A 14,799-nucleotide genomic window follows, 5' to 3' on the forward strand; every position below is an offset into this window, starting at 1 on the left:
CTCTCTCTCTCTCTCTCCTCTCTCTCTCCTCTCTCTCTCTCTCTCTCTCTCTCTCTCTCTCTCTCTCTCTCCTCTCTCTCTCTCTCTCTCTCTCTCTCTCTCTCTCTCTCTCTCTCTCTCTCTCTCTCTCTCTCTCTCTCTCTCTCTCTCTGATGCGATTTGTTCTAACCTACATTGCTGGATGACATCATCCTGTAAGTTCTGTATGTACCCTATGACTTCATTGCAACTCCAGCCCACTTGTATTTTACCTCAGGGTCTATGTATGCATAAAGTTCAACAACAATAGTAGGGATATCACAACCTGCCTCCCTTCTCTCTATCTCTCTCTCTCTCCTCTTTCCCCTCTTTCTATATAAAAAATGATCTCCAAAATTCCCTTCACCTGTATGTCATGTCACAATGTCATGTACAATATCTGCTTCAATAAAAACAAATTGCACACACGAACCCACATATTTTAAATGTAACATTACTCAGACAGAGGTGGGTCTAGGTGTTTGAGCACCCCTCCAACCAGGTAGAGACTTCCAGTGACGAGGACATGAATCTCAGCTGCATTGCGGAGAAGAGCAGGTTTGGTTCTTACACTTGGAACTGAAACACTTGGAACACATTCAACTGGGATCTTGGCTGGATCGGTCAGCAATGAATCCCTTCCCTGGGTGATCCACTGAAGGGCACTGAGGATACAGGGGAAGACCATGGTATCAGGTTTCCTTTCTGGTACCAAGGGCAGGCTGTTGTGACTGGGTTCTTCTGAGCCAGCTCTATCCCCCACAGAATTGAGAAGATGCCAGCTCTCCTCGTTGTCCAAGCAGCGAGTCAACATGCTGTCCACTAAATCGTTGAAGTTCTGCTGGTCTGAAAGATAAGAAAATGAGAGGTGAGAGGTGAAGAGACATTGTTGCAAAGGCCAGTGATTATAACCACGGCTACACAATGTTATTTGTTCAAGTATTGCAGGAGTTTTCCAGGTTAGAAAATGCAAAGCGGGCGGAGATGGCTCCAACTAAAGTAGTAAAATATTTGTTTTACATTGTACACGAATGTTCTTCAATCATTAACTCAGAGACCAGATATCGCTGACAGGAACCAATCAGAACTTTACATGCTTTCATGTTTGAATTCCAAAAAAAATACTATAATGTTATATTATTAAAAAAAATTCTGAACAAAAATCAGGGGAAGTTTTGTCACAAATCTACTCAGAATATTTTCAACAATTCTGCGAATAGATAATCTAACCCTACTGTCCCGCCTCCTCCTTGCTGGAGGTAATTAAGTGAAACCAGTGGGTGTCTGGACCTCGTAAACCTTGTCAAACTAGAGATGCTAAAGAAAAGACTGTACCAGCGTTACGCGAGGTGGCAGCTTCAGTGATGTTGGGGCAGAATACAGCAAAGTCAAAATGACATGGCTAAAAAGGGAAGACAAGCAGAAAAAGAAAGTCAATACAAAACCTAAGCAGCAATTCTAAATGAAAATTGTGACAATATCCTACTGTATGAATCATGTGTTCTAGTAAATAGTACATGTTAATTGATATTAAGCACAATTAAATAGGTTTATTTCCTGCAAAAGTGTATGAAATTTTGGTTTAATAATAATGAATTTGAAAAATGTTACATATAAACAAAACTTAAGGTCGCTTTACAGATCAGCAACAAAAATAGACATGACATATTACAGACAATACATAAAGCAATACTGATATTTACGTTTCTGATTCCGAAACCCAGGACATTTCAATAAGTTCATTGACCTTTACAATGGAACTGCGTGCTATGATATCGAGGTCATCCTGCATAAGAGGCATTAAAACAAAGTTTGTTTGAAACACTTATACTCACCACAAGCAGGTTCAGCATGGGAGCTGACTCCCTCTTTCCTGTGACATTAAACAGCAAAACTCTGGCGATAGGTTCACTACAACAAATCATGCAAAGGTAGAAAAAATGTATTCCTTAATAACTTTCTTTCTGCAGCTATAATGTTTATGTCTGCTCTCATCCGCTGACATATTGTGTTAACCTCCCAAATTTCATGTTGTGGATGTATATTATCTATTCAATATGTATTCATTAGAATAGTAGTTTTCCTTAACGGTAACATATATGTGATTGAAGCTTAACAGACCTCATTATCAAAGCAAACAAATGACAGAAGCAGAGGGTTTTCTATCAAGAGAGGGAGAGATGTTCACCGTGCATTTCTTTCATCAGGAACTGCAGTTTCTCTGAACCAGTCAACACAAGCCTGCATACTACGCATGGTATGAGCACCGTCCAGGAAATAGGTTATCGCTCCATGTCTCAGTTTCTGGGTCCTTCCTGGCCAATTTGTATTTGCTAGCCCTGCAGAAAATGGAGTGATGGATCAAAAGGAATTCATCATTAATAGTAGAAACAAACCATTTAAATGTCCAAATCCAAAAAATCACTGCAGTAAAAACCTTTTAAATTCCTTAGATGTGATTGTGTTCTTTCATCAGGACTCACCTTTCACCATGATGGGGCTCGGCTTAAAGCCAGTTGCTTGAGGTATCCCTGCATTCTCATCATCACTGGGCAGAAAGTGTTCATCTGTTGGAAGAGGATATTGAGAGTTGGGGAGGCGATAACAAGATTAACCAGATTTTGTGTGTCTTGTTCAACCAACTCACCTAGTATGCACCTCTTTTGCAGCCAAGTCTGACTAAGATGGAGGGCGAGGGAGGCGTTGGGGCGCTGATGCTGCCCTGCTAGGCTCAAATGCAGAGGTCCACAATCTGTCTGGTAGTCTTCAAGCTCTGGACATGTCCACAGAGGACACTAGAATAACAGGTTGGATAATATTATATAAAAGTAAGCAGTAAGGTTCTCTGTTATCCAGGTTAATTGAATTTCTAGCAGTAGAACTAGTCGGACGTTGCCAAAGGACCACTGAGGTCATTACTAGTAACACTCCCACCTATGTGAGGGCAACAGCCACCACCTTACATCTAAAAGAACAGAGTGAGCAGGGATATGGAGTGGAGTGGTGGTGTTGAGAATTACAAATTGTATACTGTGTTCTCCAAATTGGATATGCTTGGAAGTTAAAAAAGGACCATTCTCTCAACAAACAGGTTTCTGACAATAACCACTTCTCTTAATTGTATTTTCCATAGAAACAAATAAACAAGTCAATATTTTGTTCTTCAACCTGCAAAAGTACAAATCAGACATGATACCAACACATACCAACAATCACATGGATATCCCAGACTAAATCCAGTCAGTATGTACCCTTATCTCCTTGGCTCTGTCCTTGAGTACAGTCATTGCTACTTCTGGCTGCTTGACAGTGAAAGCAGGAACCCCTGGCTGGAAACATGTTGGCAGAGAAGAAGAGAAATAGACTAAAGTATTTTCCTCATCTCAGAGGGCAGTTTTAAGTACACGTTCAAGAGTCGGTCCAGTAGTCCAGGATTGATAAGAATGACAGCATGAAATATTTCCAGTAAACACAAACACACCTTGAAGATTCCAGCTTTATGCCAAGCTATCTCTTCAATTGTTTCCCCAAGGATCTGAGTGTGGTCGATACCCAGAGAGGAGATGCCACACACCCATGGTTTCCTGTTGTAAGAGGGACAGAGAAAGAGAACAAGAGGGAACAAACTTTAAAATAAATTGTAAGGATCATTTCTAGACACTGTATCTCATTGTTATATCTTGCTACAGTTGCTATTGCTATTTACACTACGGTGGAAATAGCAAACCGTCCATCCACACCGACGGCTTCTTTAATTACTTGTGAAAATGCAAGGGGAAGTCTTACCTTATAATGTTAGTGTTGTCATAAGCTCCGCCAATCCCAACTTCAATTATGGCTAAATCGACCTGATTCATGTGAAGGAGAAGAGGAAGAAGAGCACAAGCAAGTAAATCAATCCATTTGTTTTCTTGGTACATCAAATATTTGTAATAATAATGTGTTGGTCAGTCAGTCTGTCTTGTTAAGGACATTGAGTGAGACAATTACTCCTATGGTTATGGTTATCATTGTGATCAAAATAAGGACCCAACTCTGTATTTGTCCTCCCCTCTTCACAGCTTGTAACCGTTAACGTGTGCTGGCTGCTGACAAATGCATTAATGTACCTTCTCCTGAAGAAACACATGGAAGGCCATGATGGTGAGGAAACCGAAGACGGTAGGCATTGTCCCTTCATGAGCATCCTTTGGAGGTCAAAGTGACATTTTAACGGGAAATTTTAACAACATCCCCAGATCAAGAATATCATACAGGTATAATTTCATTGGTCAAAGCAACTCCTGCCATTCAATTGACTGAGAACTTTTGACAGGGTTGTCACACAAGAAATCCAAGCGCACAGAAAAGATCAGTGAGCAGCAACAAGCTCAGTTGTGCTCAGTTTGAGCACAAGCGATGGAATACAAGCGCAAGGAGAGACATTTTGAGCGATGGAATACAAGCGCAAGGAGAGACATTTTGAGCACAAGGAGCTGAGTTTTATATACAGGCAGACACATTGTGCAAATTAATAGACCACGCCCTTGGATTAGGATAGGAATCTCTCCCCATATTACATCTTTGGACTGTTACAAGTGCACACTTGATAGCTAACGCCACACTCAGGATGCCAATAGAGACTTGTGAGCTAAGCTGTGTGTGATGGTCATGCTCTAACTGACACGTGGGGCCACATTTACAAATTGAACTCAATTATAATTTGGGGGACAGTTGGGCAAAGTCTGTAAGTCTAGTTGCTTTCCACACATTCCCACTTAATGCAACAGCTTTAAGTATAAAAGTAACTCCATCATGTATATGCACCCTATCACACGGCCTACCTTAGTTTCATCCAGTCGTGTATAAATCTGCCAGAAGTATTTGGTGAAGAGCTCTTTTCCAATAGGCTGCCCATTGATTCGGATCCTCTCCCTGACCTGGACCAAATGTGGGGAACTGCAAGAAAGGAGGCCACGCCAGATTAAATCAACTCTGTTCGTACATTAATACATGCTGTGGCACAGATATAAAAAAAATGTGTGTACAATTTTAAACATGACATATACAACACTCACACAACAATGACCATTTTTAGACTGTTATTTTTCATTATTGGGGCTAGGAAAAATACATATGGCAGTCTTCTAAAGCCAGGATGTGCCAAAGATGTTCAGAAACTGATGCGAAAAGTTTTTAAACTGAATTTCAAGTCATTTTTTAATCAAACTCAACACCTCTGTGATTTTTGCTAAACAGAAAACACGATGCCCAAATCACAGAACCCTTGAGTTATCTATGATGCAGTTTTACCTGAAAAACCCTGTGCGCAATCCATAACCTCTCAAAATCTGCTCTGTAAAAGCACACGTTGATCCCTAAAAGAGATAAAAGACCACATAAGTCGCTGTCCCTCAATGAAATCAGATAACAATCATATGCACCACTTTTATATTTGGTCAAATGTGAGCATTGACTGATAACTGGTGTCTGATTTGCTTACCTTGCCCTTTGTTCCAGTCACATGGATCATATTGAGATGGTCTAGTTCCTCCACCTTAGACACACACACAGAGACACAAAAAAAGTGCTCATCACAGTCATCACCACTGTAAGTGATACACCACCATGCACTACATCCAAAATCTTAGCAACTCACAGTGAGGCCAGCTCGTTCCAGGAAGACCCTCATAGCCTGAAGCTGAGTGAGGCCAGGTTTTTCCTGTACATCTTTCAGTGCAAAGGCTTTGGTCTGCAGTGTGTTCAGAGTGCAGATAGCATCCTATGTCAAAATCAAAGAGCACATTAGTCAAACATATCACTGATGTGGTAGCTACCCTTTCTCTGGTGCTCCATCTGCTGGTTGGATTCCCACATTGCGCCAAAAGTGACATTTTCTCCCCGTTTATCTCGTTTTTTAAATTTTTTCCCAGGGTTTCAGTTCAGGATTTTCAGCGTTAATGCTTGATCAATGTTCTTCCCTCCATTCCACTCAATTCACGATAACAAAGCCCAAAACTTTTCCCAGGTAAAAAGTCCCCTGCCTGGTCAATTCTGACCAATCACAAAACAGTTTGCAAGCGCGTGGCGTTTGTTTATATTTTGGACCTCCGGTAAACGTTAAGGCAGCGGTCGGGAACCTATGGCTCGCGAGCCATATATGTCTCTTCCGGTGACGGCATATGGCTCCCAGACAATTTTGAGTTGAAAAAAAAAAAATTTGGAACTGATTTTAAAATACTTGTGATATTTCTTAATAATATTGTGTTATTTTAAAGTAAACAGAAATTAGTTTTGAAGATCAATTTCACGGGTCACGGGTCACCCGTGGGTCGGGTCGGGAACCAATGGCTCGCGAGCATGTCCGGGTCATTGTAAAGGTGAAGAAATCAATTTTATCAGATAGCCAACTAGTTTATCCGCTTCAACCCTTGTAACGGGAAAGATGGCAAAAAGAAAAAAAGACGACGATTACCGTGCATTCCAGGCTGCGTGGACAGAGGAATTTGCATTTGTGGAGAGAGCAGGATCTGCGGTATGTCTAATATGCAATGATAAAATTGCATCGATGAAACGGTCCACTATAAAGCGGCACTTCGATACGCACCATGCTTCATTTGCATCGAAATATCCAGCGGGGGACATAGTTTGGCTCTACATATGCATGTGAGCAGTCATTCTCGCATATGAGGAACATTAAGACCAACCTACGCTCACGTTTAACTGATGGAAGCCTCAACGCCTGCATGAAGCTCAACCTCACCACGTATGAACCAGACTACAAGGCCATCAGCAAAAACATGCAGCATCAGAAGTCGCATTAAAAGTAAGACATATTTAAATTATTACACGTTAAAAATACTATATGGCTCTCAATGAAATATATTTAGAAATATTTGGCTTTCATGGCTCTCCCAGTCAAAAAGGTTCCTGACCCCTGCTCTAGATGAATCCCTAACAGATGCCATGAAAAAAATGGGGGTGACCTTTTTCAATGCAGTTGTAGATATGACCATTGCATCATTGAGGGAGAGAACAGAGATGATAAGTGATGTTGCCAATAACTTTGATGTGCTCATCAACTTTCCCAATCTGCCTCCAGATGAAGTAAAAAAACAAACCAAAGAACTGTGCAATACATTGACCTGTGGAGACCAGTCAGACATAGATGAGCAACAACTGGTAGTGGAGATGCAGTCATTTCCCACCTGGCCAAAACCCAAAATGACTATCATGGAACTTTTAGTTTTCTTCAAGGAAAAACAACTCAAGGAGATCTATCCTAACATCTGGGTAGCTCTCAGAATAGCTGCGACCATCCCAGTCACTGTGGCATCAGCTGAGAGAAGCTTCTCCAAGCTTAAGCTCATAAAAAACTATTTAAGGTCCACAATGTCTCAAGAGCGCCTAAATGGACTTGCACTTATAAGTATTAATCAAGAAGTGTCCAGGCAGCTGTCGTTTGATGCGACTATTGATGCCTTTGCTGCAAGGAAGTCCAGGCGTGTACAGTTTTAAGTATTTGTTGTTATGGTAAAGTTATTTTCTTTTTTCTTTTTTGCACACTGTTTGTGTTATGTGTGAATAATGTTACTAACCACCAGAGTTTACAAGAAATCTAGATTTGTATTAGTTTTGTTTTTCAATTTTTAATATCATACATGACTCTACATAATTTCAGTTTGCACAAAACAATTGCACTGCACTCTACTTTGCAGTTATTTATTTATTTATCTATTTATCATTCTTTGTTAAGTTTTTATAGGTTGTGTGACGTGTTATTAATATAAATACATAAAAGGAAAAAACATTTATTTGTGTGTCATTGCTGGTTTGGATGAGGGGGCGGGGGGGCTCCAATCTACACTTTCGCCCGGGGCTCCAAATCACCCAGGGCCGGCCCTGCACACAGCACAGACGAAGTATGTTGTTGTGAAATAATGAGTGTAAACTTAAAGTGCAGACTTACACAGAGTATCACTTTCATTTATAGACAGAGTCACCAAATTTTAGAAGCTCAAGCGCTGGATTAATCTATCCTTATTTTATTTGCAGGTAATCATATATAAGGTCAAGAGTTTATTTTAATTGCGACATTTGCATTCGGAGTCTGTAGCTGATACTGAGGTCATCATTATGTGAGATCATTACTTATACCTTGCGCATTTAAACTAATAATACAACACATGTTGTTGAAAAGGTGCCAAAAGCTGATTGCAGTTTCCACAGCAGGCACAAACTCCTTCCTGGATTGATTCCACAATATGGGCAAAACACGGCACACCTTAAAAATCTTCAAACTACATCAACTGTAAAACATTCACTACCTTGTTTTGTTCTTTGATAAAGAATCGTTTTATATTTGTATTCCTTCATTATGTCCGAGCTGCATACAACACTCAACTTTCCTAGCTTACATCCAGGATAACTCTTACTCGCTGTGACTATGAATTAACTTCTATCTTACTTACTTGGCAAGAGTAACCGGATTCTACGGAAGGGCGTTGCTGCCACAGCATAAAACACGTCATTTCATATTAACTATTCATATTCATATTAACTACAAGTTACATTACCGTAAAACAGCTGTCCTGGATGGTTAACAACTGAGAACCCCGACACTCCAAATACAAATATATCCGGTTAGATATGAATTCAATCATATCAATCAAGATTAAAGCTGGAACATAATTACTTTCCGTGTTGCATCGTGGCTCGCTTCCGTTGTGTTTCCTCGATTTTGCAGCCTTTCTCGGTCGTCAAATTGATTCACCTGCGGTCTTCGTCTTACGTTGCATACAAGGTGTGGCCATTAAATATTGAGACTTGTGCTGCAATTTAATTTAATGAAGAAAACTTATATTTTAATTAGTTTCCCCTTAAATGTGTTCCCCTCTGTAACTAGGCAGTAGCTCAGTGGGTAGAGCCCACGGGAAAAATTGCTCCCCCCTCTGCGAAGGGTGGTAATGTAATGTAACTACATACCGCTTATTAAAGCGCAATCACAGCATAAGTCTCATTATTTTATAGCCACACCTCGGTTGACGAGCTCTCTCAGCCACCGTAGTTTAGGGTGCGACTATCATTTTCATCATTTATTCAATCAATCAATCAATATTTGTGTTTTCACAAGGGATTAGAAGAGCAAATTACTGAAGCACAGTTTTTGTTGTGGTCATCTCCTTTATTTTATCACATCAAGTTGAGAGTCAAGTAGAAAAATGTCTATTTTATTAACAAAACAAAGTGTGTGCCGTTAAAATATTAAGTGAAGTTAACAGCACACACTTTAACAGCACACACTTGCAATCAGTTGTAATCAACACTGGATAAAATCGATACTTTCAGTGCCTACCTGATACTCCATACCTGGTACCTGAGACGCTATCTCCATAATGACAGGAGTATCGGTACATCGGGCCAAATACTTTTACACATTACTGATGAAGCGTGGTCCAGAATACTGCTTCGTGATTGGCTGAGCAGAGACGCTGTCTACGCGCTTGCTCATAAATATGATTATCCATGATGAATATTCATGATGATGAAGACTATTACTATTACTATTATTATTATTATTATTATTATTATTATTACTTATGGCATCAATGCAGGTGACAACCCAGTCTTAAAGACATCCATTTGTATTCGGATTAATTTATAAGTTCCTGTTGTGATTAATTATCTGTTCTTATGACTGAAATTAAATTTAATCCCTTGTGTCCTTCTATAGGTATTAGTGTCTTCATTCACATAATGTTCGTTGTGGAATGCACCCCAAAAAGATTGCCAGGGATGGTGGGTGTGACTGCTACTACCTTCATCTCCATTGGGAAGTTCTGTGGTCAGCTGCTGGGGATCAGGTGAGGCGTCATCGATACTGTGTAGAGTTGAGCCGTGAGTCAGGTGGCGGCTGGTTCAGCACTGAGTGAAAACACCTCAGGCCAACTGCATATGATAATACAACAGCAAATACAGGAAGTCAGAACACTGAAGAAAGCCAACAAGTACAGAAACTAGTTTGTGGCCACGGGCGGGAACACCATGTTTTATCTTCTAATTTTCTTTATGGAAACTCTCTGAGTCAAATTCACCTTCTAGCACTTTAAGCCTGAAGATGTTGATGCTGTTGCTTGTCTTGCAGTGAGTTCCTTGGTACAGATGAGAGGTGGCAGTGGCTGCTTGGCTTTAATGGTTTCCCAGCACTGCTCCAGCTTCTCACCCTGCCGCTCTTACCCGAGTCTCCCCACTACCTGCTGCTGCACAAAGGAGACCGCCAGGGTTGTGAGAAAGGTGCCCACATGACATCTCATCCTTGTGTTCATATTCCTCCTGCTGTGTCCTCCTAAAGCTGTGAGAGCTCTATTGTTCTGTCATGCTCTATTAGCCATAAGGCGACTCTGGGGGAACAAGGACCACAGTGTGGACATGGAGGAGATGTTAGAGCAGCATGCCGCAGTGGAGGAAGTCCGCAGCCACTCAGTGATGGAGCTCATCAGGAACCAAGCAGTTCGCTGGCAGCTCCTCACCGTCGTCGTTACCTTCAGCTCAATGCAGCTCTCCGGCATGAATGCTGTGAGTTCCATCCTAACATGTGTGGTGCATTACTTTATCAAAACTATACCATGTCTGTGGATACATGCAGTTAATGTGCTGATGTAAGCATATACATGATGAGAGCTTCATGTATGTAGACAGCAAGAAAGACTCAAACTGAAGATCACTGTTTGCCTCTCTTAAATCACTTAACTCAGTGGTTCCCAAAGTGGGAGGTGTGGGGCACTGCAGGTGGGCGTGACAAGAGAGAAAATGAGTTTAGAGCAGTAATCCTGTTACACAGTAAAAGCTACACAGTATTAGACTGTTAGACTTTTAATAATTCCACTCTATCGGTGATTTGTCGTTGTATTATTTATTTCGTTTTTTTAAATGATAAGTTGCAGTTTTATGAATTGCAATGTTTAAAATAAATTCCAGGGGAGTTTGGAAGTTAAAGATGTGTATGTGTGTGTGTGACAGTTTCAGGGGGCCCTGCAGAAATAGTTTAGGAACCTCTGACTTAACTAATAACTTAATGTTTATAAATGCTCTGCTCCTGTACTTTCTGGTTCTATAATGATAATGTTGCCTAGAATCCTTACTCATATGCGTGTCTCCAGGTGTACTTTTATTCTTATGAAGTGTTTCGTGGGGCAGGACTGCGGGAAGATCAGCTCCGTTATGCAGCTTTGGGAATAAGCCTGTGTGAGGTGTCCACCTCTGTCGCCTGTGTAAGTCCATTAACCTGAATATGTTGTGTTTAGTTATGAATTCAGGCATTTTGAAACATCTGTATTGCTGCAGCACGCCTCGATTTAGATATTGCACATTAGCTCCCTTGTGTGGTTGTCTCATTCTCATTCTCACTGCTGAACTTGTATGACTAACTTGTAACTATGTAACAGTTCATGATAGTTAACAGTATTGGGAAGAAACCCCTGATATTCGGAGGATACATGTGTATGTCTGCAACGCTCGTTCTCCTCACCGTCACTCTGTACCTGCAGGTGACTCACACACACACATTCTTAGTAGCATGGACTCCTTCCTCAGCTTGCCTCATAATAGACAGACTTACGGGTCATGTCATCTTACCTTCTCAGCTCATCTTCTTCTTCATCTGCTTTTTCTCCTGTGGACCAGGTATCTTTTAGTTTCCATACAAATCAATGTTGAAAGCATTACTATGCCCCATTTGGTCAACACCCTCTTGATTTGCTGACAGCTGGAAACACACCTCCTCTCCCTGGAGAAATCTTCAACCAGTCATTCAAATCAGCAGCATATTCCATCGCTACCACCATCAACTGGTTGTGCATGTTCCTGCTGGGAATGCTCTTTCCAATCATAGTGGTGAGCACAAAACCTTGCATTCTTCATCAGTGTATTGGAGGCCTTCTGATGCTCACAGATACTCTCCATATGTTTTCTTTCAGGAGCATTTTGGTTCCTTTTGCTTTCTTATCTTCCTGTTCTTCACCTTTGCCGGTGGGCTGTTTGTGAGGTTCAATGTTCCTGAGACCAAACATCGCTCAGTGCTGGAGATCACAGCAGAGTTTCAAAAGATGCACCGCAAACATGAGAAGTTACAGAAGAGACAATCCACTGAAGAGAAAGCATATGAGACCAAATTCTGATTACATTCTTGTGTTCATGAGTATGAAAACTGACTAAAATGCTGAAAACTGTGAACATTTATCTTCGATTTTGAGTGTTTAGATCACAGTGGCTGCTACTTATATATATGCTGCAAAACCTGGAGGTCCCGCCCTTAGTCCAATTCGACGGCAACTAATGCTGTGGGGAAGGAACTATTTTAATTTTTTTTTTCATGGCGAGGGTCACATAGCTCTGAACCTATATGGACCATGTCACCGCGTATAAAAGTGTTTTTTGTTACTAAATCAGCAGGCTGGAAGGAATTATGGATTATTCAATATGTACAATTGCAATAGAGACAGCGCACCATTATTGTATGTCCGCGTTTCTAGCCACTGAAGTGTGTTTTATTCAAATTCATTCCATATTACTGTACTTGCTCAATAAGAATTGTCTGTGTAAACTATGACACTTTATTGAATTTATTTCTCTTTTGCTGCACTATCCCCCTTGCTGCTGTAACACTGTAAATTTCCCCGTTGTGGGACAGATAAAGGGAATTCTGATTCTGATTCTGAAGAAAGTCAAAACATGTGTGTTCAAAGTCTCATATCATTGTGTATCAGTAGCATGGCAGAAACAAACACATTTAGCTTAATACTTACTCTTATACATGTAATCAATAGAAAGCGTGGTTGTTCAAGTGGATCTCACAGTTACTAGGCGGCTGTGACCTAGTGGAAAACTACTGTGTTATTGCTGTGTAAAGGCATCAAGTGGGCTCCAAATAAGTGCCTCACAGAGAAGGAGTGATTCTAAGAAACCTTTGTGCAACAGCGAACAGAAATTCTAAGAACAGAAAGCTCAATAACAACCAAGGTAATGTATAACTGAAAGGTTACATTGCCAAATAAGAGAGAAGATCACCACTGGCAAACTATCGCAAAATATGGGAAGATGCACCACTTCTATACTATCTGCAATGCACAGGATGCGAGAAGAGGAAATTGTGTGCCGAGAGGCGTGGCCTGTGCACCAACCAGAAACCAACACAAAGAAGACACATATACATTGAACAGTATATATTGTATGGAAATCCAAGGTTCGGCGCTCATGTGTGAAAATGTAGACAGCTTACTGGGTGCAGTCTGTGGACCATTGATGCACATGAGACCTCAGCTGAGTCAAATACTCTGTATCACAACTTTAACCTCCATTGCTTAATACACAGCTTAAGTGTTACCTCTCTCTACTTGAAGTCCTTCTTGCCGCCCAACTTCTTCCATATATTTATCTATATCTTTATCTTACAGTGCCATTATAAAAACACTAGAGACTTAGGCAGGCTGGCAGGCTGGCAGCCTCCTGGACATTCATTTCAAATTCTGATGGAATGATTCAAAGTGCTTTGTCTTCAGTGCAGTTGAAGCATTTGAGCAATTACTTACAGTAAGTCAGTTTCAATTTATTTCCGGGATGATTTTATTTTAAAGGCACCAACAGATTTAACCGTGTGTGTATGTGTGTAATGGCATCAGAATTGATTTATGGGAATTCAGAAAGAAGACTGTGTTACAGCTGGAGCAACTTTTCCAAGCTGACCAACACTGTAAGACAATAAATAACCCAGTCTGTGAGCTTCAGTCTCAACTGCACACACACACACACACACACACACACACACACACATAAACAACAAATTATGCCACATTCCACATACAAGCAAAGTTAATAATTTCTCTCCAAAGTTACAGATGGGAGACAGTTTAAATGAGTCTGAACAGGACATGGACCGGACTCCAGCCATGTCACAGTCTCTGACACTCCTGGTAAGTCTTATATTCAAATTATTTTATATATATCTACCTCAAAACATATGAATAACAAATTACTGATCACATGTATGAGAGACAACTGTAGCCAACCACAGCAGCACCATTTGTCAGCAGCCATGTAAAATGTCGCTGGTGTGTGTGTCTGCGTGTGTGTGTGTGAGTGTGTGTGTGTGTCTGTGTGTCTCAGCTGATGTGGATGTGTTGTGCAGAATTCACAAGTGACAGACAACTGACCAAAATAAATAGAGAGATAGATACCAGGACATGCTATGACGTAATCAGATGGTTTGGAGCGTTTGTAATATGATGTCATCATTTCTTCTCCAACCGGCTCATGTGGAAGATTGAATTTTACCTCTTTTTTTTTAAGACCTAAATCTAGAGCTTACTGGTACCATAGATTGAGGCACATACCACACACACATACATACACACACACACACACACACACACACACACACACACACACACACACACACACACACACACACACCCATCTCACTGAAAACATGCCTGATTATTCCACATATAACCCACTTGTTTTTCCGCTTTTCTCTTCATATCTGTCCACACATCTGCTCAGCTAAACACTCCTGTGGTGATTGCTGCTATTTTTATCTCTGGCATCGGCGGGACGTTTCAGTATGGTTTCTGTGTATCAGTGATGACCTCGCCCTCTATCGTGAGTATAATTACACCAAAACAAAAGTAACATTTGAAAGATCAGCCAAGTCTCAGCTATGTCTAGACTATGTATGCCAGGTTGTGTACATCAGGACATGATATTAAAAATGTGTCTCATCTATGAATGTATGAACTGGTGACTGTG

At 40.8% G+C, this 14,799-nt stretch overlaps 2 protein-coding genes and 1 long non-coding RNA gene across 3 annotated transcripts in view; 2 read left to right on the forward strand and 1 right to left on the reverse strand.

The window, feature by feature from the left end:
- LOC143011041 (uncharacterized) overlaps nt 1–14,799 on the forward strand; it is a 35,050-nt gene that overhangs the window by 18,007 nt on the left and 2,244 nt on the right. The gene's annotated exons all lie outside the window — the stretch shown is intronic.
- Nucleotides 192–9,391, reverse strand: LOC143011343 (folylpolyglutamate synthase, mitochondrial-like). Its single transcript, XM_076164183.1, has 15 exons — nt 9,353–9,391; nt 5,657–5,779; nt 5,501–5,554; nt 5,311–5,375; nt 4,842–4,956; nt 4,128–4,205; nt 3,805–3,866; nt 3,500–3,602; nt 3,270–3,347; nt 2,666–2,813; nt 2,502–2,585; nt 2,207–2,357; nt 1,854–1,929; nt 1,354–1,420; nt 192–864 (listed from the first exon to the last, which is right to left on the reverse strand). The coding sequence occupies exons 1-15, from the start codon at nt 9,389–9,391 to the stop codon at nt 473–475; spliced, it is 1,635 nt and encodes a 544-aa protein (XP_076020298.1). The 3' UTR covers nt 192–472.
- LOC143010976 (solute carrier family 2, facilitated glucose transporter member 9-like) lies at nt 9,539–12,774 on the forward strand. Its single transcript, XM_076163614.1, has 8 exons — nt 9,539–9,611; nt 9,731–9,860; nt 10,142–10,290; nt 10,385–10,572; nt 11,157–11,267; nt 11,442–11,679; nt 11,762–11,889; nt 11,973–12,774. The coding sequence occupies exons 1-8, from the start codon at nt 9,539–9,541 to the stop codon at nt 12,171–12,173; spliced, it is 1,218 nt and encodes a 405-aa protein (XP_076019729.1). The 3' UTR covers nt 12,174–12,774.

Source organism: Genypterus blacodes, unplaced genomic scaffold, assembly GCF_046128005.1.
Source record: "Genypterus blacodes isolate CSIRO-AG114 ecotype Tasmania unplaced genomic scaffold, CSIRO-AGI_Gbla_v1 ptg000133l_1, whole genome shotgun sequence".
NCBI classification, from domain to species: Eukaryota; Metazoa; Chordata; class Actinopteri; order Ophidiiformes; family Ophidiidae; genus Genypterus; species Genypterus blacodes.